General features: G+C 37.9%; 1 protein-coding gene and 1 pseudogene across 2 annotated transcripts in view; one reads left to right on the forward strand and one right to left on the reverse strand.

The window, feature by feature from the left end:
• TXNDC16 (thioredoxin domain containing 16) overlaps positions 1-24,662 on the reverse strand; it is a gene marked incomplete at both ends in the record, with an annotated part of 88,861 nt that overhangs the window by 49,418 nt on the left and 14,781 nt on the right. Inside the window, 3 exons of the mRNA XM_080707827.1 lie at positions 471-621; positions 8,534-8,624; positions 15,148-15,269. Coding sequence (XP_080563953.1) covers positions 471-621; positions 8,534-8,624; positions 15,148-15,269 — 364 coding nt within the window. The remainder of the gene's footprint in view (positions 1-470; positions 622-8,533; positions 8,625-15,147; positions 15,270-24,662) is intronic.
• LOC308271515 (NAD(P)H pyrophosphatase NUDT13, mitochondrial-like) lies at positions 9,222-12,024 on the forward strand (annotated as a pseudogene). The gene is made up of 3 exons: positions 9,222-9,236; positions 11,084-11,408; positions 11,573-12,024. The product of its transcript is annotated as an NAD(P)H pyrophosphatase NUDT13, mitochondrial-like (transcript).

The raw sequence follows: 24,662 nt of genomic DNA on the forward strand, positions 1-24,662 counted from the left end.
TCTATTGAAGGTTCTACACATGCTCAGGAAAAATCTTTAATCTTTTGGAGAGAAAATTTTGATGGTCACCATTATATATAGTGACTCTATAAAATTGTTTGAGGCTAATGCTAAGTAGTCCTATGGTTCCAATATTTACCAACTTTCAAAACAATAATTAAAGAATTCACAGAAGGTCTTTCCTTTAAAAATATGTTGTCTTTATAATCTGTGAACAATCACCAAGTCCCAGAAACCATTACAATTACTACAGAATATTTTTATTTATGCAAAAAACAAGGCATTAAAATTTCATTTTAAGAATACTCTTATCTTCTATCTTTAAAATAACTACTCCTGAAGCTCATGAAATAAAAGGAGTATGTCCAAGGAAAAGTAAAAAGAACTCATCTAAGTAAAACAAGTATCTGTGAATCAAAATATAATAAATTTCTGTACAATTATCTACTACATGATAATAAGACACATACCAACAGAGGTGCTTTCATTGTCTTAACAAACAAGTGAATGTTCAATGTAGTCAATGAATGTTCCATTAGTGTTCTTCGACACTGTTGGGCCAAGTCCAAGACTTGTTTACAATGAAAAAAGTAGAGATGTGCATATTCTATATTCTCAGAGCTGCAAATTAAAAATTAGGAACATCACTTAACAAAGTTCAACATCTGATTCTACCATCCCAAAAGACATAATAACAAATCTCTTTAAGTTTCATGCTTTTTAAAATTATTATAAAAGCCTAAATAAGCATAATATTAAAATAGAATGAACGTAGGCAAAAAAGAATAGAATATTAAAGAAAATTAACCTTCAAATAACACTACAGCCAAATGTAAAAGTATTACTGCCAATCTCACTAACTCATGTGTGGAGGGAGAGAAAGAGAGTGGGGTGGGATATGGTGGAAAACACACAAAGAGCTGTGTGTACATATGTCTAACACATGGAACCTCATTATGATGTATAATTGCAATGTGCCAATAAATTATAAAAAATTAATATCTGAACAAGCCACATGAGTTGTATTTTCTCTCAGAACTCTTTCATATGGTAGCCTCTAAATAAGTTTATAGGTAGGCATACATAATTTTCAGTAAAAGGCTGTCACCTTGTGGAAATGAGATTATCTTCAAATATAGCTGTTTTTTCTAGAGCAACTAAATGAAGCTTTGTAACACAAATTTTCTAGGTTTAATTTAAGCCCAAAGCTGTTTTGAATAAACTTTAGCCAAAACATGCATGAAGATAGAAACCATGTGATAGTTTGTGGGAGTTTGTGAGTTTGTACCTGAAATATTATAAAACTTGGAAAATATGGCTTATAATTCAAGTTTTGGCATTCCCTTCAGCGTGAGAATTCAAAGGCAAACTTATAGTGGGGATAATGTTTGCCAAAATTAAAATAGCATTTAAAAAGGATCTCCATATGGCATTAGTAGGTTTGGCAAAATATCACAAAATTTTTTTAATGTAATTTAATCTGAAGATATGCTTATACTAAGCTTTCGAGGTTCACTAATTTCAAATTTAATTACAAAGTAATTTATAATAAAGTAAAATGATCAGAGAAAAAAATACTTATTTACTTAATGCCTACTCTGTGTTCAGCCCTGTGCTAAACACAAGAGATAAAGATGAATAAGACAACTGAAACCCTGGTAAGGCTTAAACTGAAAGAGACATATGTAGTAAAATAATTAAAATGTAGTTAAAGTGCCATATACAAAATGCGATGAGGAACAAATAAATCTTTCATTCTTCCTCAAGTTGGGAAGGAGAAGGAAGGCAAGGGAAAGGAAGATGACATAGTTTAAACAATTGAAAGGGAAAGAATGGTTTCTCCAGGAAGACAGGACATATGGCCATTTCAAATAAAATGAACTATGCAGATTAGGCTCAATGAAAGAATACAACTTCTTGAGGGGAGTCCTGAATAGTCACAAACTGCTGAAAGGAAAGTGTTGATTACAGATGGTCCTAGTTAAGGTTGGACTCCATATCATAAAATAATGTTGAAAAGTTAATTTAATAAGGTATTATTTGCTTTCAAATAATAGGAAGCAATAAGGGAGAACTTACTGGAAGTTGATCTCAGGGAATACAAATAAAATTCAAATAACTGGATCAAAAAAAGGGGAAGAGGACTTCCGGGAAGATGGCGACCGAGAAAAGCGGGGCTTAAGAGCCCCGCTAACAACAAATCTCCATTACTACAAAATCAGCGCCTTTCAAAGCCAGAAAACAACATCACCAGAGAAACAAAAAAAAAAATCACCAGGCTCCAGCGAGAAAGCGGACTGAGAACAGAGCCACAGAGGAGATCCTCACGCCCAAGGACGTGGCTTCAGGCCCGAGGACGCGGCCGCAGCGCCATACTGCCGGCGGCACCGGCGAGTTCACGGGACGGCCACAGCAAGCCGAGGGGAGCCACTGCGGAACAGCCAGGCGGGATTTCTTGGCGCAGAGGGCATCTAAAGCTACCAGTGGCTGAGCTCAGCACACGCTGCAGGGATTCAGAGTGGAAATCAAAACCAAGGAAAAAAAACGCCAGCCCCATAGCCAAGGGCGTAGCAGCGGCGCCATATTGCCACCGGCGGCAGCAGCAGAGAATTCACCGAATCCAGTACAGCTACATCTGCGTACTCAAGAACAGTGAGTCAAATTGTGGGCCACAGCGGAGAAATCCCAGTACTGTACTCACTGGGACTTGACCCAGTGGGGGAGGGGCGGTGGCAGAGATATCACACCATAGGAGAACGTGCAACCTGGCACCCCCCACAGTCTAAAGCAGCCTCTATTGACTCTCTGGGTCGGAGACTCTGTGATACAACCCAGTAAAGGAGTAGTGGGGTCTGAGATACTACTGACTCGAGATCCAGAGCACCTTAAGTGAAGTCATAGTGACCCAAGGGAAGAACCCAGAGAAGGCACAAACTTCCGAAATCATGGGAAAGAGGAATAATACTGGAGCAATGAATGCTCACAACCCCACAACATCAGAACCCGATAAAACAGAAAATCAGAGATTTCTAGAAGATCAAATCAGGAAAATAACTGTAGAAATAATAGAGGTGCTTCAAAAAGAACTCAGAGAGAGCCAAAAAGAGATAAAGGATGCAATTAATGAAGTAAAGGCCTCAATTCAAAGCACAAACAACCGATTAGACCACATGGAGAACAGAATCTCGCTCTTAGAAGATGATCATTCCAAAAATGAACGCATAGTTTCTAATCTAGAAAAAAATATCCGACAGCAGGAATCTGATATTGAAGAAATATGGGCCCATTTTAAGAGAGCTAACCTAAGAATAATTGGAATAGAGGAGGGAAAAGAAAGTGAAACCAAAGGGATCAACAATCTCTTCAAGGAAGTAATAGCAGAAAATTTTCCAGACATAGAACAAGAGGTCGATACGCAGGTCCAGGAAACGTATAGAACTCCCTTTAGACAGGATCGGAGAAGACGATCCCAACGCCACATAATTGTCAAAATGACCAATGTGGAAGCCAAGCAGAGAATCTTAAAGGCAACAAAAGCAAAGGGCCAAGTGACATTCAGAGGCAAACCAATTAGAATCACTCCAGACTTCCCAAACCAAGTTATGAGAGCCAGAAGGGCTTGGAGTAACATATTCCTAATTTTGAAAGAAAACAACTTCCAGCCAAAAATTTCCTACCCAGCAAAACTTTCTATCAAATTAGATGGAGAAATAAGAAGCTTCCGTGACAAACAGAAACTGAAGGAATTTATGTCTTCAAAACCAGCACTAGAGAAAATACTCAAAGAGATTAACTACAAAGAAGAAATAGGTAACACACATCAGAACTAGAGAAACAAGATTTTCCATCCAACAGACAACTAAGATTGGTTATCTGTGGAGATTCATTATTTATGTTAGTCTTTTACCTATCTGTAAAGGGTATTGTTTACCTTTATTGTTGTTAATTTTTAGGATTTCTAGTTGGAATATGAATATACCTTCAGATATAGCATTTGGAAATATTTTATCCCATTCTATTAGTAACTGTTAACTCTGTTTACATTGTTTTTGGATATACAATATGTTTTTTATTTTTTAGGGAGTTTGTATACTCTTCTGTTGACTGTGCCATTGAAATCATAACCAAGAAATCACTGCCAATTTCAATGTTGTGAGGTTTTATGACCCAGATTTTCTCCTAAAAGTTTATAGTCTTAAGATTTATATTTAGGTCTTTTATCTATTTTGAGTTAATATTTGTATATGGGATTAGGTAAGGGTCCAACTTTATTCTTTTCCATGTAATTATTATTTTTCAACAATATTTAGTTAAAAGATTATTATTCCCACCACCAAATGTTCGTGGAAACCTTGTCAAAAATAACTTGACAATATAGGGAAGAATTTAGCTCTAGGCTTTTATTTAACTCCAATGGTTTATATATCTGCCTTTAGAATAGTACTACACTGTTTCAATTATTGTAGCTTTATATGGTTTGAAATCAGAAAATATACATCTAGCTTTGTTCTTTTTCAAGATCGTTGTGGGTACCTAGAGTCCATATTCCATATTAGGATAGATTTTTTTTCTGAAAAATAAATATATAAATATATGATAGTTTCACCTAAAAAATAGAAAAAATAGATTCTCTGGTAAGAAAGAAAGCAAAAAGAAATATTGAAATGTTATCTTTAAGTCATCAAAAGCTTGGTATCAGACAAATGAAACTGTTATGTGAGATTATCATTTTTAATTTTGGATAAATTGCTATAATACTAGATGTCAATCACTAAGCCAAGCATGGGAGGGAGGGATAGGGAGAGAATGGGGTGGGGATCGGGTGGGGGCTGACTGGGCAATGTGTGCATGTATGTCTACAAAAGTATGTATCCCACTATGATGTATGAATACAGTGCACCAATTAAAAATTTAAAAAAAAGGGGGAAGAATAAATGTAGAGACCTGAATAACAAGAGTTTGGGAATTTTGCCATTAACACTTTTTAGCTACCAACTCACTCTGTGAAGGCACTTACCAACTTTTTCTGTAATTGGGCAGAATATTTCTATGAGTAGGGCAGCTACTATGCTGTGTGCAGTTTCTCCGTGTCCAATTTCAAGGTCCTGAGAGAGAGAGGATCTCATCTGCTCAGATGAACAGTGGACTGGATGGTCTCAGGTCAGGTGCCACCTTCTGACTTAACTGATTGTGAAATATATGGATGGGGCAGGGACAGTACCCTTCTTGGACTATACATAGATTCTTTAAGAAGGAACATGGAGAGGCCACAGAAAGTGCTGCTGTCTCTGTGGCAAGCTATCTCTTTCACTATTCATCATATATACCCTTAAGTGATAGTTCAAACACATTTAGGTCCTACATGATATACCAATTAATACACTAGTCTTATGCAATGTGATAGTCCAAGAAACTAGATGCAAGCCTAACACACAGAAGGCATTCAATAAATGCCTTCTATAAAATGAAAGCACCAAGAGATGGAAGAAAGAATGCATTACCACACCACTGCCAGGAGAAAAACCAGTCATAGCCAGCTACTTGATCCAGATGTTATGTCACAGGACCACTGTATTCAGATTCTACAGTCCTTCCCTGACACATCAGATCCAGCTGCGATTCTTTGCCATGCTTTTTTTATAAATAATAATTCAAACATCTCCAATACAGCATTTACTTACAAGTAAATGAAAACAGAATAACTATTTTTTAATTCGTGTGTGTGTGTGTGTGTGTGTGTGTGTGTGTGTGTGTGTTTTGCTGGGGACTGAACCAGGGGCATTCCACCTCTGAACTACACCCCAGCCCTATTTTATTTATTTGGAAACAGGGTCTCACTAAGTTGCAGCGACCTCACCAAGTTGCTGGGGCCAGTTCTGAACCTGCAATCCTCCTGTCTCAGCCTCCCAAGTACTGGAACTACAGGTATGAGCCACCACACCCAGCTAAATTCCAATTTCTAAAACACAGAAAAGCAAAAACCCTTCCAAAGCAATACTATGCATTAATCTTAGATCAGAGAAAGAAAGGCAGGGACAATGAATAAATATGAAAATAAATCTTACTGAACAGGATTTGTAGGACCTGTATCTTGCCAAAAATAAGCACTTCTTTGTATTTTAAGTATGTCAATGTTATTTGCAATCATTCATTTCTTGAAAAAAGATACAGACACTTGTTAACACATGAGAAAGTACAAACAACTATCCCTCTGAGAAACTATGGGGTTAGCACAGAATCACCTTCGGAAGCAGAGTATCAAAGTGTCCGCCATTCCTGACAGTCCACACCAGGACCAGCTGACTGAACTACTGGCTATTGTTATCCTGTAACTAAGTGACTATTTACAGTGAGCCTCTCTGGAACTGTCAATATAATTATCAAATTGTCAGATGTAATTCTCATACAAATACAGTAATAAAGCATCAAAGTTTTAAGTCATTAATGAAGGAACCAACAGAATGACAGTTCAGTAAGAAGAAACTAAGGGCCAGGTATGGTGGTAATCCCAGTACTTGCTAGGATAAGACAGGACAAATTTGAAACCTGCCTCAGCAACTTACTGAGAATCTCAGCAATCTAGTAAGACCCTGTTTCCCAATTAAAAAAAGAAACAAAAAACATTATAGGAATATAGTGTGAAAGTAGAAGGCACATGGGTTCAATCCTCGGTACTGCCAAAAAAAAAAAAAAAAAAAAAAAAAGGAAGAAACTAAGAGAAAAAAGGACTGCAGTTTATTATACACAGAAACAAAAGCATAACTTCTTTGTGGGAACTTTCATCTCTAACAACCTATTCCACCCAAATCAGAAATTATCTGTTTTCTATGCACCAACCTCTAAATGTACAGTTAAAAGATATCTGGGCTTTAAACAATTTTGTGCAGTATATCAAATAGCTACTATCTGAGAGGTCAGCAAGAAGGCTCACTAAAAATTCTCTCATAGCTGGGTATGGTGGTTACACTTGTAATCCCAGTACTTGAGAGGCTGAGACAGGAGGATAGCAATTTGAGGACAGCCTCAGCAAGTAGTGAGACTCTCATCAACCTAGCAAGTCAACCTGTTTCAAAGTAAAAATAAAAAATAGGGCTTGGGGCATAGCTCCATGGGGCCATGGCCTCAATCACCAGTACCACACACACTCAAAAAACAACAACAAAAAAAACCTCTCATAGCTTTAATAGGCGAGGGCCTTCACCATTTTGCCTTGCTTTAATTTTCCCAATGAGTATTTTGAAGCCAAACTTAGTCTTTCTTTTTATTATTCAAATTTAGTCTTTAAAACACATTGGTTATTGTTTCCATCCTTAAGCACTACAGGAAAGGAAAACTTCAGCTGAGTGTGGCACATGCTTGTAATCCCAGTACTTGGAAGGCTGAGACAAGAGGATAGCAGGTTCACGGCCAGCGTCAGCAACTTTGTGAGGCCTTTTGCAATTTAGTGAGACCCTGTTTCAAAATAAAAAAATAAAATAGGCTGGGGTATAGCTCAGAGGTAGAATGCCCCTGGGTTCAAAAAAGAACCAATACCACCAAAAAAAACAAAAGAATAAAAAAAGGAGAGAGGAATGGGGGAAGAGAGGGAGGAGAAGAAATGGGAGGGAAAAACTTTAAGCCTAGACTTCTGGCTTCTAGCTAGAACTAGAAACTAGAAACTAGGAAAATAAACATGAACACATCCTGTTAAAAAAAAAAAAACTGTTTAAGCTGGGCATGGTGGCACACACACTTGTAAACCCAGCATTCAGGAGGCTGAGACAGGAGGATCGTGGTTCACAGATAGCCTCAGCTACTTAGTAAGGCCCTCTGCAACTTAGTAAGACCCTGTTTCAAAATAAAGAATAAAAAATAGGACAGGGGGTGTAGCTTGGAGGTTGAATGCTCCTGAGTTCCATCCCTATATTCGCAAAAACAAAACAAAACAAAAACTGTAGTGCACAATTATAATCCCAGTACTTGCGAGACTGAGACAGGAGGATCACAGGTTCATGGCCAGCTTCAGCTACTTAGGCTCTCTGCAACTAAGTGAGAACATGTTTCAAAATAAATAACAGAAAATAGGTCTAAGCATATAACTCAGAGGTGGAATATCCCTGGGTTCAATCCCCAGTACTGCAAAAAAAAAGCTGTGTTTAAATATGTTTTTAATTATTATGATAAAGTAACGTACAGAATTCTCACAAAGATTTTCTGAAGCTTGTTCTGAAAGCTGTTATTTTAATCCCTCATCTGATCACTAGAGAAGATCTTCTCCTAAGGTTCCTTACTTGGCCACTTGGGATCCCATCCTGTGGCTTATCCATTTCATCCTTGTTCACTCTAGTCTAACATTACTTCTGTATATAGCAAATGAGAATAATGAAGGGTATTCAGTTTTAATTTATATATTAAAACATCTGCTGATGTTTCTTACATTCAGATAAGCCCTACTGTAAGCATATGATAGAAATACTGACTAAGTAATGTAAAATAAGTAAATGATGTAAAACAATGAAAAACAAAAATGTTGACAAATGCCTCTTATACATACCCAATACTTTCCAAAAGGGCAATTTCTGTGGTTAAGACAAATTGGTATATGGTCCCATACACAAAGGCAGCTTCCATGACTGCTCTATGCTCTGAAGAAGAGGAAGGGAGTTGGGAAAGAGGAAGAGTTAGTTTTTTTGACTGTGTAAACTTCTATTCTGAATATTATTCTATACCCTTTTATTTTCTATTATATTTAAAGAATAGTTTTTTGTAAGTATCCCCACTAGGAAAATGTAAGCAGTTAAAGAAGTTGCAAAATGTCTATTGTATTCAAGGTAAAAGCAGCATTAAGAGGGAGCAGAAAATGAGTTATACTTGAGAATATAATGAAAAAAATGTGTCATATTTCTTCCCAGAAGTATGGAAGAGAATACAAATCTAAAACCTTCATGTTCTATTTTTATATATGCATATTTATGTTGTTTATTAAACTTATCCTATTAAAGAGATAATTATGCAAGACATATCAAGAAAAACAGCCATTTCTCTACCCTCTATTCCATTTCTAATCCCCAAAGGACAACTACTTTCAGTTCTTTCACTTTTTATATTGATATTTATCATCAAGTCTCTAATATTTCTATACTTATTTCCTAATGTCTATACCTGTACATACACAAACACACATATATACACAAATAGGTGTATAGACATAAAGTTTTGCGACTAATTATTGACTTCCCACCATGGAAGACGATAAAGTAGGTCCCTTTTTTAAAACTCAGCTCTCATCACCTCAATACTTCTAATATAGCTCTAATTTTTATTAGATCAATACTCAGTATTGTTATGATTCAGTAAGGGTTATTTACAAACCAAACAGTACAGAATGACTTTTCATCTTTTGAACAACTTTGCTTTTACCAAAGGTATAACTACCTTTATAAACTACTGTTTTGACTGCTTCTTTAACTCTTCCACCATTACCCATTTCTCTTAATTCTTCAAATTACCAGGCCATCATCTTGTAGACATTTCTGCAGAGCTTTATTTTCAAACAGGGTCTCACTAAGTTGTGGGGGGCTTCACTAAGTAGCTGAGGCTGGCCACAAACCTTTGATCCTCTTGTCTCAGCCTCCCAAGCACTGGAGTGCACCACCACACCTGGCTGATGAACAAATTTTTCATTCACCAAGAAACCATGTCTTCCCTTGTTCAATAAATTCCACCCCTCCTTGCTTAGTCATAGACGTTGCTCTAGCAATTCTCCCCTTTTTCCTGCATGGTCTTTCTATTGGATTGTTTTTATCAACATACAAAAAAGCTTCCTTTTTTCCCTCAGAGTTAAAAATGACTTTACTATGCCGGGTGTGGTGGCGCACACTTATAATCCCCGCGCTTGGGAGGCTGAGACAGGAGGATAGCGCAGGTTCGAAGCCAGCCTCCGCTGGCTTAAGAGACCCTGTTTCCAAATAAAAAACATAAAATAGGTCTGGGAGTATAGCCCAGAGGTAGAAGGCCCCTGGGTTCCATCCCCAGTACCATCAAAAAAATTTTTTTAATTAAATAGACTTTATTTATTGAGACAAAAGGATACAAACAATATAGAAATCAAAAGCTTATCTGGCACTTAATTAACTTTTATTCTCTGCTTGTCAAAAGAAAAGTTGTCTATTATTTGTACATTTTCGAAGGGTCCTGATCCTCTCAAGAAATCTTATACAAGGGGAAGCTGTGAGATAGATTCCATAAGTAACCTTTTGGGAGAACTGTCATCAGATTGGGAATAATTGTTTGATTCTTTCCCTCTTTTTCACGTGAACTACAAAATAAGCATTGCATGCAATGGTGAGATCTGCAACTAGTAAAAAGAAGCTCTGGAAGCCCACTTTGTCATCTTGGCACTGGTCTAGGTCATTCATTATTTTCCTTCACAGGCAGAGGGTCTTTTTGATTTTCCAAAAACCAAAGAACTCCTTTTCCATGAGTCCTCCAGTCCTCCTGGGTTAAGTACCCTTTATTCCCAGCAAATCTGTGAAGTGTAAACATGGTGGTTTCCACAGCATGTCCCATTTAAAACTGCATTTTGGTGAGGTCTGTTGAGACCTCATAGTGGCAACCAAAGATGCTCAGCAAGCTGGGCACAAATAAACTTCTTTAAAAAGTCTCCTCTGGATCTCACATATCCTTCCAGTCACTACCCCATTTTTCTCATTTCCTTAACAGCAAAATTTCTCACACAGATTTCTCTATTCACCACCTACAAATGCTCTCTACTATTCTCTCTTATACCCCTCCTACGTAGTATTTACTTCTACCACTCTAAAGAAACTTCATTTGTCAAGTAGGTAGCTTCCCTACCGCTAAGCATATGGCCAACTGGCAGTTCCTAAATTAATTCAAGATCATTTAACACAATCATTCCTACTCTCTTCCTTAAAACTATCTTCAGAGCAGGATCAGCAATGCCCCTTTATAGAAGAAAATTAGAACTTGAACATTTGGACTTCCTGGTTTCTGCTGATTCTTGAACCTAAGACGATTATCCCCCCCCGCCACCCCCAGGAAATGAGAGACCTGAAAATGATGTCCCTGTATCACAGAACAGAGAAACTCTTGGTTCTATAGGTTACTGTCCACTTTTGTCACTAAGACATGGTACTTATTTGAACTGAAGGAGAATGATATATATTTAAAAAATCCCAGCAGACAAGAACATTTTACCTCTTTCATATCCTTGCTCAAACATCAGAACAATACATAGACCCCAACCCTGCTGAACAGACTGTTAGATTTTGGAAAAGCTCCTGGGTAAATTTGGACAGGATACACAAAGAATAAAGGATCCCATGCTGACTGGTTGTTCAGAGCAGCATGATGCATGGTTTGCTCTGGATCTGTACCTGAATAGCTCCTTTCCCAAAAGTAAGATAGTATGTGGCTAATGCAAAGGTTCCTAATGCCCTGAGGAGGATGTTGAAAAATATTATAGGCTAATGTTTCCTCAACCTGGCTACTTGCCTGAATATAAAAATCACATGGTAGATTTCTGGGTCTCATCCACACCTGCTGTTTCAGGCTCTCTACTCTCCTTAAGAAAGCTGAAATGGAGACAGAGCCCAGGGAAGGGTCTTTCGTTGAGCTAACAAAGGCTATCTTCCAGCTGAATGCAAAGTGCTCCTCTGTGCTATCCACGGCTCAGACTCTTCTCCATTGGAGCGATGCTCATCAGTTCTGAACCAAGAAGAATGTGACTGGCAGCAAGTATGTGTGTCCTTCCAATAAGATCATCTATTATCCACAACTGGTTCCTGTGGCAATCACATTGGTGTCACACAGAACCCAACGCCTGGTTGCCTGCCACAGTTCCTTTCACAGAGGAATCTTCCGCCTTGCACATTTTGTGATGCAGGGGAAAGAGCGGAAGGGTTGTCCACCAGGAAGCTGCCTGCATCCCAGAATGGGCCCTTTCCTAACAACTCACTCATGACTGCTGCTCATGAAACTGTGAAACCAAGGAAGACAGAAGTTATTTCCTATTGTGAATAATACTGCAATGAACATGGTGTATAAATATCTCTTCAAGATCCAGATTTCAATTCCTTTGCATACATACCCGCAAGTAGGATTGCTGGACCAAATGATCCTGGTGAACTTGAGGAAATCAGAAGAGCTGCCTAGTTCAGTCATGAGGTGACCACAAGCCTAGGAAGAAAGGGCCCCTAGATTCCAAGGATGAGACTTCCCATGTGGGGTAGCCCCAAGTTAGCCATTGCCCATCAACTGATTAAAGAATGGGTAGGAAAACAGAACTGGATTCTGTTTTGTTTTGTTAGAACTAGGGACTGAACCCAAGGTCATTTTATCTCTGAGCTACTATACCCCCAGCTCTTTCTATTTTATTTTATTTTTGAAACACAGTCTCGTTAAGTTGCTGAGGGCCTTGATAAATTGCTGAGGCTGGTCTTAAACCTACAATCCTCCTGTCTCAGATTCCCAAATACTGGGATTATAGGTATATGCCACCACCATGCTCAGCCAGTGAGGTTCTTTTGAGATAGCTGAATCTCAATGGGGCTTGAGATGATAAGATTTTTTGCTCTTCTCAATTGTTAATTTTTCACTTTGTGACCCAGAGAAAAGGCTATCACTTTTTCATGACTGTTTTCCTAAATGTAAAATAGTCGCTGGAATTTGTATATCATGTAAGTACTGATTAACCTTAACTAAGGGATTAGTAAGAATAAACAAATGCCAAGTCTGAACCATGTCTTCAACTTATAGGTTGAACTAAATTCAGGCGTTCTCATCATTAATATATATAATGCCATCCTATACCTTACCATAAAGAAGAGGAGTTTATTTGGAGAAAAACAAAACATTCACAACTTTATTCAGGGGGAAAAAACACCCAAAAAAACCCCTTTCTTCACTTTGCTTACAGGGCACACCTGCAACACGGATCATTCTGTCTCCCTTACTGGTTCCACTTCGTGACTGAGGTGTGAATGGTGGCGCGTTAATGCATTTAGCTGTGGCCTTTGCATTTTCATCTAGTTTGACTCAGTCAGTGATCACTTCTGCTCTCACAGCTCTACTTCCAAGATTAAATCCTACTCTGTATCACCAACATAAAAATGCAGTCTAGTAATAGTCAACTATCTTGGTGATGTCTCTACTTAGATTCAAATGGGTATATCACAATTATGATATTAAAAAAGCGAACTCCAGGGCTTCCTCTCCAAACTTTCTGCCTATTCCATTCATTCTCAGTCTTCCTCACCTCAGTTATTAGCATTATGCCTTTCCAGTACCTCAAGCCCAAACCCCAGAGCCACCCTTATCTCTGCTGTTTCTCACTCCACTCCAATATGACAGCAAATTCAGTTATACCTATTTCCAAAATACTACTAAATTCACATTTTATTGTCATATCCATTGCTAATGCCCTGGTCCAAGCTACCCACCACCATGTCTTGCCAGCAATATTGCAATAACTTCCTAATTTTCTTCCTTACTCTACCTTGTTCCTTCTAATCTAGTCCAAACCTGGCGGTTCTGGTTTTGATGCTATTAAAAATAAATCAATGAGTGCTGGTTCTGCTACAGCATTGTAGCTCATCTCTTTCACTGATTATAAATAGGAAACGCTAGAAAACAAAACCTGAGACTAAAAATTAAACAACAAAAAAGGCAAATCGGGGCTGGGCGTGGTGGCACATGCTTATAATCCCAGCGCTTAGGAGCCTGAGACAGGAGGATCGCATGATTTCAAAGCCAGCCTCAGCTATATAGTGAAGCTCTTGGCAACTTAGTGAGACCTTGTTTCCAAATAAAGTATAAAATAGGTCTGGGAGTATATACCCTGGAGGTAGAAAAGCCCCTGGGTTCCACCCCCAGTACCACCAAAAAAAAAACAAACAAAAACCAGGGCAAATCATTATTGTTTTATAAGTGGATTATGTTAGTTTATAAGTGCATGCCATGTAGCCAGGAAGTCTTATGTTTAAAAAATGAGATCTCTCAATAAATTATTTCATATAATAATATACACTTATTAAAATGTCTTTAACAGTACCTAATATTAACATGGTTAAATTAGAGTAATTAACAAAGAAAAGTTCTGAAACTATAATTTGGTCATAAATTATTTATAAACTTCTTTACCACAAAATCAGATTTTAATGCTCAAGTGATGCTATAAAAATATTCATTTTTTTAAAAATTTAGAAAAATATTAAACAACAAAAACTAAAATAGTAAAGAAACTAGTCAGTCAACAATATTTGTCAAATATTAGAAAAGATAACATCAGGTACCATGAGGACAATAAAGAAATAAAATAGTAATAGTTAACACACAACACTTACTAAGTATTCTAAGAAATAGTGTAATTATTCAAATTCATTTGATTCTCTCAATAACACTAAGAGGCAGACACAATTATTTTCTCTATCTTAGTTACTAGGAAACTGAGGTTAAGTAACTTATCCAAGGTCACACTAAAAGTAATTGGTAGGGCAGAGTCTAATCCAAACAATCTGACTCTAGAATTCTTGTCCAACCACTATATTACTATATTTTTTAAAGAAAGATAACAGCCAGGCATAGTGGCGCACACCTGCAATCCCAGTACTTGGGAGGCTGAGACAGAGGAGTGCAGGTTCACAACCAGCCTCAGCAACTTAACACAGCCCTCCACAACTTAGTGAGACTCTGTTTCAAAAGAAATAAATAAACAGGGTTTGGGGTATAGCTCAGAGGTAGAATGCCCCAGGTTCAATCCCAGTACCACCACCCCCAAAAAAAAAGAAATAAAAGAAAGATAACATAATAGTTAGGATACTTTAAATTTAAGACTATAGCTGGGCGTGGTGGCGCACACTTGTAATCCCTGCGCTTGGGAGGCAGAGACAGGAGGATTGCGCTGGTTCGAAGCCAGCCTCACTGGCTTAAAAGACCCTGTTTCCAAATGAAAAGGTTAAAAAATAGGTCTGGGAGTGTAGCCTGTGGGAGTGTATCCCGGAGGTAGAAGGGCTTCCAGGAACCCCAGTACCACCAAAATAAATAAATAAATAAATAAATAAATAAATGTAAGACTATAAAGTATCTAAAATACTTCAATAAACTCACAGGTATACAGCAAAGATTAAAGCAAAAATTAATAAATACCTGGTGTCCCAATGGCTTTTACATATGAGAATACCATATTTGTTTTTCCTTTCAGAGCATTTTCTACATTCTGAAGATCTTCTAGAGTAGTAATATATTTCACTTCATTAAAAAGAAGAGCACTAAAATAAATGCAGAAAAAAATCAGTTAAAAAATTCATACACAATATGTACATAATTCTGTTAAAGAACATCATTTAGAAAAGAAATCTAACTTTGAATATTTATCATTAATAAGAACTTAAGCATTTAAAAATTTTTAAGGTGATGGAAGCTGGGCGTGGTGGCACACACCCGTACTCCCAGTTCTTACGAGACTGAGATGGGAGAATAACAGGTTTGAGGATAGTCTCAGCAGAGGTGTGAGTCTCATCAACCTAGTGAGACCCTGTTTCAAAATAAAAATAAAAAATAGGGCTCAGAGGTAGAATGCCTCTGTGTTCAATCCCCAGTATCACACACAAACACACAAAAAAAACAGGTGAGAGATACAGCTCAGTGGGAGGGTACTTGGGAGACCCTGAGTTTGATCTCCAGTGCCACAATCAATCAATACTGAACAGTAGTTACCATGTGCAATGTATTTTTACATTTTCCTTAATGTCTTTAACAATATTTTTGGAATATGCACGCACGCACGCCTTGCGCACCTTTACAAATTCAAGCAGAAGAAACATTCTCAGGAACAAAGTAACCTACCCCAGATCATTCTGCTGGTCACTAGTAGAAATGAGAGTCAAATCTAGTTTTCTGACACTAATGCCAGGACTTTCTATATTATGTTATTACTGATTACTGACCACTCTTAAAAATGGGAAATGAGGTTAAAAAGAGTGACAACTAAAGAATGGAAAGGGAGTTTCAGAAGCATTGTAGACTACTGGCTGCAGTCACACGTGAGCTAAAGAGCCCAGAATTACCCTTAAGTTACTTCAAAAAGAGTTGAGAGGTGCCATTTAGTGAATTTAAGATGGCTGTCATATTAATTCCAAGCTTGGAAGTTACATTCATCCACTTACTTTTATTGCTCTAGTAGCTCCAAACTATTTGCTTCAAAAATCAAATCTGGGAAGAGAAATCTCTTAGACCTTCCTTTTCTTTCATAAAGACTGGCAAATTTTAATAAAACCAACATTTACTCAGCACTTATCACACATCAGGCATGGTACCAAACATATTTTGAGTAGTGACAATTTATCATTTTGTTGTTGTTTGTGTTTGAGCTGCCTAGCTCTGAACTCCTTTTTCCTGAGAATTCCCAGTTTTCTAAGTCTTCATGGTAGGCAAAGCCCACATCTCCTCATAAGTGCTGACGTCATAAACTTTCTTTTCCATATTGTGGGGAAGCAGGGTGGGATGTGAAGGGTGTGTGCAGGTATGAATGCATCACTTTGAATCCACTACGATGTATAATTACAATGTACCAACAAAGGTGCACATATGGGTGTGTGTGTGTGTGTGTGTGTGTGTGTGTGTGTGTATATATATATTTTACTTGTTGTTCCAGGTTCTCTCCTACAAAGTATGTCTGAATGACCCAGAATCATTTGCTTGAGATTCTGAAACAGGAGCAAGTGATGTGAAGAAGCAAGGATGGTAGAAAATAATTTTGAGCAGTAGCAATAGTAATCAGCTTCAAAGACAATAGTGCTAAGAGCCTTATTGGGAGCCCCAGAGCAGGCAGTGCAAGCTGTGGCTTCCAACACAACAGCTCTCCCCAGATTAGTTGTGCATTGTGATGACTTTTATTTTTTTCTTGTGGTACTGGGGATTGAGTTCAGAGGTATTCTACCTCTGATCTACATCCTCAGCCCTATTATGTTTTTAATTTTGAAATGAGGTCTCACTAAGTTTCTGAGGGCCTTGCTAAGTTGTTGAGGCTGGTCTTGAACCTGTGATCCTCCTGTCTCTGCCTCCCAAGTACTGAGATTACAGGCCTGTACCACCACACCTAGTATGTGTTGTAACTCTGACTATAATTCAGAATTGTATAACCTTTGAGGACAGTTCTCCAGCTCTTCTAATGAGGCTGAGATTTCCCATACCCACTCCAACTCCTTCTGCTTAAGCCAATCAGACCCAGATTCTGGGGTTTATAACTAAGAAACCTTCGGCAATACATTCTGTCTTGCTTAATTTTCATGGCAAACATCATTACCCCCATTTTAAAGATAAGGGCATGAGATTTAGAGAGGATACCAGGCCTAATGTCCCAAACCTCACTAAGCAGCCATTATCCATGAAATAATAACCCAAACTAATGACATTCATAATTTAATGATCTCTGTGATTTTTTTCCAGTGGCTTCCTGTCTTTAATATAGTCCTTCATATGCTTATTTCCTGAATATGAGGCTATCTAAGGACCTTAAGGGTCCTTTCTATAAGCCTCTATTCCTTCACTCTGGTCCCAAAGAGGAAAATTACTAGTAATGGGGTTTCTTGTTCTAACGATACTGTAAAACAGCCTAGGACTGGCTCTGATAGGGGACAGTTCTTTTTGCCCCAGAAAGGTTATTCTTTCTTCAGCAAACTTCTCCTGAGAACCTCCTATCATAACCATTAGGTAGATAAGACAGATGGTAAAAAAATATGAGCAGGTGTTGATATGAAAAGAGTCTATTTGTCCCTTCTTAGAGAGTAACTGGCCACTAAAGTCTTTTTTCAGAAAGAGAACATCTTTATAATTTTGTCATTATTCAAATTCTAAAAAACTCAATAAAAAGAAAATGGTCCCTGCTAATTCAACATAACAAATCCCTCTACAACTACATGGGAGTGGGAGATGAAAGGAAGGGGGAGAGAATGCAATTACTTTTATCTAATTAATTATATTATGACTAGATAGATTCATATGTTAAAAACTCAAGTCTTTTATTATTAAGCATTTTCTAAATTCACTCAATTAAAAAACAGAACAGATAAAAGCCACCTCTGAAATGTGAACTGACAGTACCAATAATAAGGTTCACAAACATCAGTCTTAGTCTTTTTGTCATATATTGTATATTCTCCTACTAGTTTATTTCTTATAAAATTCTTATCACCAGAAACAATCTTCTGCATATAAAAGAGGATTTCTAGCTAGGTGTGGTGATACATGACTGTAAATCAAGTACTTGGAAGGCTGAGACAAGAGGATCACAGGCTTGAGGCCAGCCTCAGCAATTCATCAAGGCCACTTAAAGTAACAAGTAGCCGGGTGTGGTGGCGCACGCTTGTAATCCCTGTGCTTGGGAGGCAGAGACAGGAGGATCGCGCAGGTTCAAGAGACCCTGTTTCAAAAATATAAAGTAGGTCTGGGAGTGTAGCCCGAAGGTAGAAGGGCTTCCAGGAACCCCAGTACCACCAAAAAAAACAAAAAACAAAAACAAAAAAAGTAGAAAGTATCCCCGGGCTTAGGAGGCGGAGACAGGAGGATCCCACAAGTTTGAAGCCAGCCTCACTGGCTTAAGAGACCCTGTTCCAAATAAAAAAATATAAACTAGGTCTGGGAGTGTAGCCCAGAGGTAGAAGGGTTTTCAGGAACATCAGTACCACCAAAAATAAAAAAATAATAAGAATAAAATAAAAAGTAAAAAGGGCTTGAGTTGTAGATCAGAGTTAGAACACCCTTGGGTTCAATTTCCAGCACCAAAACAAAAAAAGAGGATTTCTGCTCCTCTCATTTGTGTGGTGTGGGGGGGCGGAGGTGGGGGGGGTAACCAGGTATTGAACACAGGGGCATTCTACCTCTGAGCTACACTCCCAGCCCTATTTTATTTTTATTTTGAAACAGGGTCTCACGAGGTTGATGAATCTCATTAGTTGGTGAGGCTGTCCTTGAACCTGAGACCCTCCTGTCTTAGCCTCCCAAGTACTGGTATTACAAGCATGCACCACCACACTTGGCTCCTCTTATTTTTAACAACCCCAAAGTGAAGCTTCCAAATCCACGATGCACCAATCCGCTATTGTGCATACAACAGAGATCATGCATCACATTAAGCTTTGGTAGAAGCAACTTCATATAAAAGGTCACAGTATGGAGATACAAACATTGACACCAATTAATAGAGCTGTGAGAAATTCAAATCCAAGACAAGTAAAGTGTTTTATATTTTTATTGGTACACTGTAGTCTCACATCATAATGTACTGACAAATAACTTTGTATTATTATTTAAAACAGCTTGCTGGGCGTGGTGGCGCACGCTTGTAATCCCAGCATTTGGGAGTCTGAGACTGGAGGATCACAGTTCGCAGACAGCCTCAGCTACTTAGTGAGGCCCTCTGCAACTCAGTGAGACCCTGTTTCAAAATAAAGAATAAAAAATCGGGCAGAGGGTGTAGCTCGGATGTCAAATGACTCTGGGTTCCATCCCCAGACCCGCAAAAATAAATAAATAAATAAAATTTTAAAAATAAAAAAAATTTAAAAAAAAGAAAAAGAAAACAGCTTCTCACTATCTTGATGAGAATCTCACCGCTTCCTGAGGCTGTCCTAAACCCATGTCTCAGCTCACAAGTACTAGGATTACAGATATGTGCCACCATACCTAAATTCATTCCTCATTTTAATTAATTAATTAATTTATTTATTTATTTATTTATTTATTATGGTACTGGGGATAGAACCCAGGGGCATTCTACCTCCAAGCTACACTCCCAGACCTGTATTTTATTCTTTATTTTGAAACAGGGTCTCATTGAGCTGCAAAGGGCTTCACTAAGTAGTAGTTGAGGCTGTCCTCGAACTATGATCCTCCTGTCTCAACCTCCCAAATGCTAGGATTACAAGCATGCACCACCACTCCTGGCCTTTTTTTTTTTTTTTTTTTTTTTTTTTTTTGCAGTACAGGGATGGAACCCAGGGGCAATGCACCTCCGAGCTACTCCCCCAGCCTTAATTTTTAGTCTTTTTTATTTTTTGAAACAGGTTCCCACTGGTTTGCAAAGGACCTCCCTAAGGAGCTGAGACTCTCCGTGAACCATGATCCTCCTGTTTCAGCCTCCCAAATGCTGAGATTACAAGTGTGTGTCACCATGCCCGGCTCTCATTTTATTTTAAATTTCACTTATTTTATATATTGGTAATAATTTTCAAGGGTCCAAATCACAAAGGATACCTAAAATATTGAATAGTAAATAGTCTACTAACTCTTTCTCCCCCTACCCCAACCTACCCATAACATTCCTAGCAACTGATATTTTCAGTTTTGGGGAAACTTTGAAATATTTATCACATATACTCATATGCTATGTATATGTATATACCTTTGTTAGAATGCAATCCTCCCTCAATCTTTCAGTGTTCCTACATGGTCCATGTCTTCTAAAGATGAAATGTGACATGACACAAAAATAGAAAATGTCTCCTTTTCTCCCTGAGCCATCTGCTCTCATTCAAAGGATAATAAAAACTTTCTTATCTTCCCTACAGCCAAATGCTTACTATTAGGGGTACAACCCTCCCTCTTAAGCTCTTACATTCCACAAAAAAGATAAGCATTCTCTCTTCACTGGGAAAGAGCAAGTGTGCTAGCTCCTATATAAACTCAAAGATTCATAATTTTGAAGTTCTCCTTCAAACCCACTAAATGTATAGCGTAAATCACCTGACTCTCACCTCACTGCTCTGGAGAACTGGGTGTGAGAAACCAACCATACCATGTTCCTCTGGCTGCTGTGATTGCTATGAGGTCTAGTCTCTAAGTCAGAAGTCTGATAAAGAGATCCTAAGAACCCTTAGTATAAGGCACAAGTAGGCTAACAATGCAGATCCTCCAGAGTTTTGGATGTACCCCCTCCCTCCCTTACATAAGTGGCAGTATGCTATTACCTAGCCCACTTGGTTTATTTCATATAATCTTGAAAATCAATGTAAATACATTTTAATAGCCCATCAAAAGTTGGTATGATTTATTTTTTCAGTACTGGGAATGGAACCCAAGGGCATTCTACCTCTGAACTACACCCCCAGCCCTATTTTTTATTCTTTATTTTGAAACAGGGTCTTAATGAGTTGCAAAGGGCCTAAGCAGTGGCTGAGGCTGGCTACAAACCTGCTATCCTCCTGTCTCAGCCTCCCGAATGCTGAGATTACAAGCGTACTCCCCCATGCCCAGCCAGTTGGTATGCTTTTAACGATGTTTTGTCAATATTTTAAATATCCTACCAAAATAGACTACATAATTAGCCACAGTGGTCCAAAGAATGTAATTTTTAAATACCCTAAGTTAAAAATTTTGCCATTTATACTTGTTATTTTATTCTCATATTTTATAACATTATTTTCCAACTTCATTTTTGTACATTCTGAAAAAAAAGAACTTATCTGAAACCTTGATGTTTTCTGTTTACAAATAAGCAAAGTTCAGGTATAACTGTGGATCACTGATCTCAATCAAAAGACTCTACATAGTCAGGCAGGGTGGCACATGCCTGTAATACCAGTACTTGGGAGGCTGAGACAAGAGTATTGTATGTTTGAAGCCACCCTTGGCAACTTAGTAAGGCCCTCAGCAACTTAGTGAGACCTTTTTTCAAAATAAAAAAATAAAAAGGGCTAAGGATATAGCTCAGAGGTAGAATAATGCTACTGGGTTCAATTCCCAATACAAAAAAAAAAAAAGATACAACATAAGGAACAGATTCAAATGTTTTAGGGAATAAAATAATACCATGGTTTATACATTTTTGAAGCAAGCTTTCAGTTCATGAACAAGTGTTTTGAGAATGAGGCAAACATTATCTAAAAATATTTCCTCTCCTTAACAATGAGGCTAAGTAGTAGATTTGGACCAAAAATAACTGACAAGTTGGCTAAAACTAATATATTTTAATATATCTGTTGATCAATTTTTATAAATTTAGAAAACATTCATTTTGGCTTGCCTGTTTACTCTCAACTAAAATGCAAACTGAGAAGATTTATATAACTATGTACATACATGATATATACATACAGTCCATATATATTATATATACACATACATGTGTATGTAAGAGTGAATAAGAGTTCTTTTTAAAAACACTTCAGGATAGAAACAAAAATAACAAATAACTGTTCAGCTCTGGTTAACAGAACTATGAAGAATATTTGAGAAGGGGCTCATAGCTTTGTGAATTCATTGCTCATGAATCCTACAATAAGAATATTATCGCTCCAATCCAGCAATAGATTATTATTAAGTGAATGCTATTATTTCAGTTATCAGTCAGTATAATAACGTTTTTCAGGATTATAAAATAAAAAATTTGAGCTGGGCGTGGTGGCGCACGCTTGTAATCCCCGTGCTTGGGAGGCAGAGACAGGAGGATCGCGCAGGTTCAAAGTCAGCTGCGCTGGCTTAAGAGACCCTGTTTAAGGTCAGGAAACAAAATTAATATACAGAAATCAGTATCTTTTATATACATGTAAATATACTACACATAGCATATAGATATGTCTCATAACATGATGCATATTTATATACCTATGTATCTGTATGTTACATAGAAATAAATCAGAATGTGTTTGTGTATATTACAAGATACTAGAAGAAAAGAATCCATTTGAAATGAAAATAAAAGTTAAAACGCCCAGTAATAAATTTAAAGTGTCCAGGCATATGTGAAAAAAAGCATTAAAACCCTACTTGAGGCAAGAGAATGAAAAGACAAGACTAGAAGAAAATATCTGCAGAAGACCTAAAGGATTGTTTTCTAAATCATACAAAGAACTCTTAAAACTCAAAAATAAGCAAGCACCCAGCCCAATTAAAAATGAGCCAAAGCTGGGTGCAGTGGCAAACACCTGTAATCCCAGTACTTAGGAGGCTGCGACCGGAGGAGTGCAAGTTCAAGGCCAGCCTCAGCAACTTAGCAAGACCCTGTTCCAAACTAAAAAGAAAAAGGGCGAGGGGTACAGGTTAGAGGTAGAATGCTCCTGGGTTCAATCCTCAACACCAAAAATAGAAAAGAAAAGGAGCCTTAACCTTTCTCACCAAAGAAGATATACAGATAGAAAATAAGAATATAAAACTATGTTCTACATCACGTCATCAAAGAAATATAAATTAAAACAGTAAGATTCCACTAAACACTTACTATAATAAACAGAACACTGACAACATTAAATGTTAAAGATGTGGAGCAACAGGAATTCCAACTGATTGCTAGTGGGAGCGCAAAATCGTTTAACCACTTTGGAAGTCAGTCTAATGACTTCTTATAAAACTAAACATACTCACAGAGCCAAACCATCACACTCTTCAATATTTACTCACAGGGGTTGAAAACTTAAATCCGCACAAAAACTTGCACATGAATATTTATAGATGCTTAACTCAAAATTGCCAAAATCTGGAAGCAACCAAGATGTTCTTCAGTAAGTGAACAATGGAATATTATTCAACACTAAAAAGAAATGTCCTTCATGAAAGGACATGAAGAATGCTTAAAGATAGGAAGGAACACATTGTATGATTCCAAATATATGATTTTTTGTTGTTGTTGTGGAGGTTGAACCCAGGGTATACAGCTACACTCCCAACCCTGTTTTATTTTTTTATTTTGAGTCAGGGTCTCGCTAAGTTGATGAGGCTAGCCTCGAACCTATGATCCTCCTGTCTCAGTCTCCCAAGTACTGGAATTATAGGCATGCGTCAAGCTGGCAATTGCATTCTTAAAAAGCAAAACTGTCTAGGCATGGTGGCGCACTCTTGTAATCCCAGCATTTGGGAACCCAAGACAGGAGAATCACGGTTTGTGGACAGCCTCAGCTACTTAGTGAGGCCCTTTTCGACTCAGTGAGACCCTGTTTCAAAATCAGTAATAAAAAAAAATAGGGCTGGGGTGTAGCTTGAAGGTAGCTTGGGTTCCATCTCCATTACCACCAAAAAAAAAAAAAAAAAAAAAGGCACAACTAGAGAAAGTCAGATCAACAGAGGCCAATATTTATACATACCTATAGAATGTACAACATCAAGAGTGAACCCTAATGTAATCTGTGGACTCTGGGTGACTATGTTGTGTCATTATAGGTTTATGAATTGTAACAAGCATATCACTCTGGTGGGGGAAAGGGTACTGGCAATGGAAGAATTAACACATGTGTAGGGGCAGGGGGTAAAACAGGAAATCTTTCTGTCTCCCTCTTCTTTTTGCTATGAACCTAAGACTGCTCTAAAAAAAAAAAAAAAAAAAAAAGTCTTTTGCTGAGCATAGTGGCACATACTTGTAATCCCAGTACTTAGGGGGCTGAGACAGAAGTAGTGCGGTTCACGGCCAGCCTCAGCTACTTAGTGAGGCCCTCCACAACTCAGTGAGGCCCTCCACAACTCAGTGAGACCCTCCACAACTCAGTGAGGCCCTCCACAACTCAGTGAGACCCTCCACAACTCAGTGAGGCCCTCCACAACTTAGTGATGCCCTCCACAACTCGAGAGACCCTGTTTCAAAATAAAGAATAAAAAAACCGGGCTGGAGGTGTAGCTCAGAGGTAGAATGTCCCTGGCTTCAATCTCTAGCACCACAAAAAAAAAGTCTTTAAAAA

The sequence above is a fragment of the Muscardinus avellanarius genome (genome assembly GCF_963383645.1).
Source record: "Muscardinus avellanarius genome assembly, chromosome: 12".
NCBI classification, from domain to species: Eukaryota; Metazoa; Chordata; class Mammalia; order Rodentia; family Gliridae; genus Muscardinus; species Muscardinus avellanarius.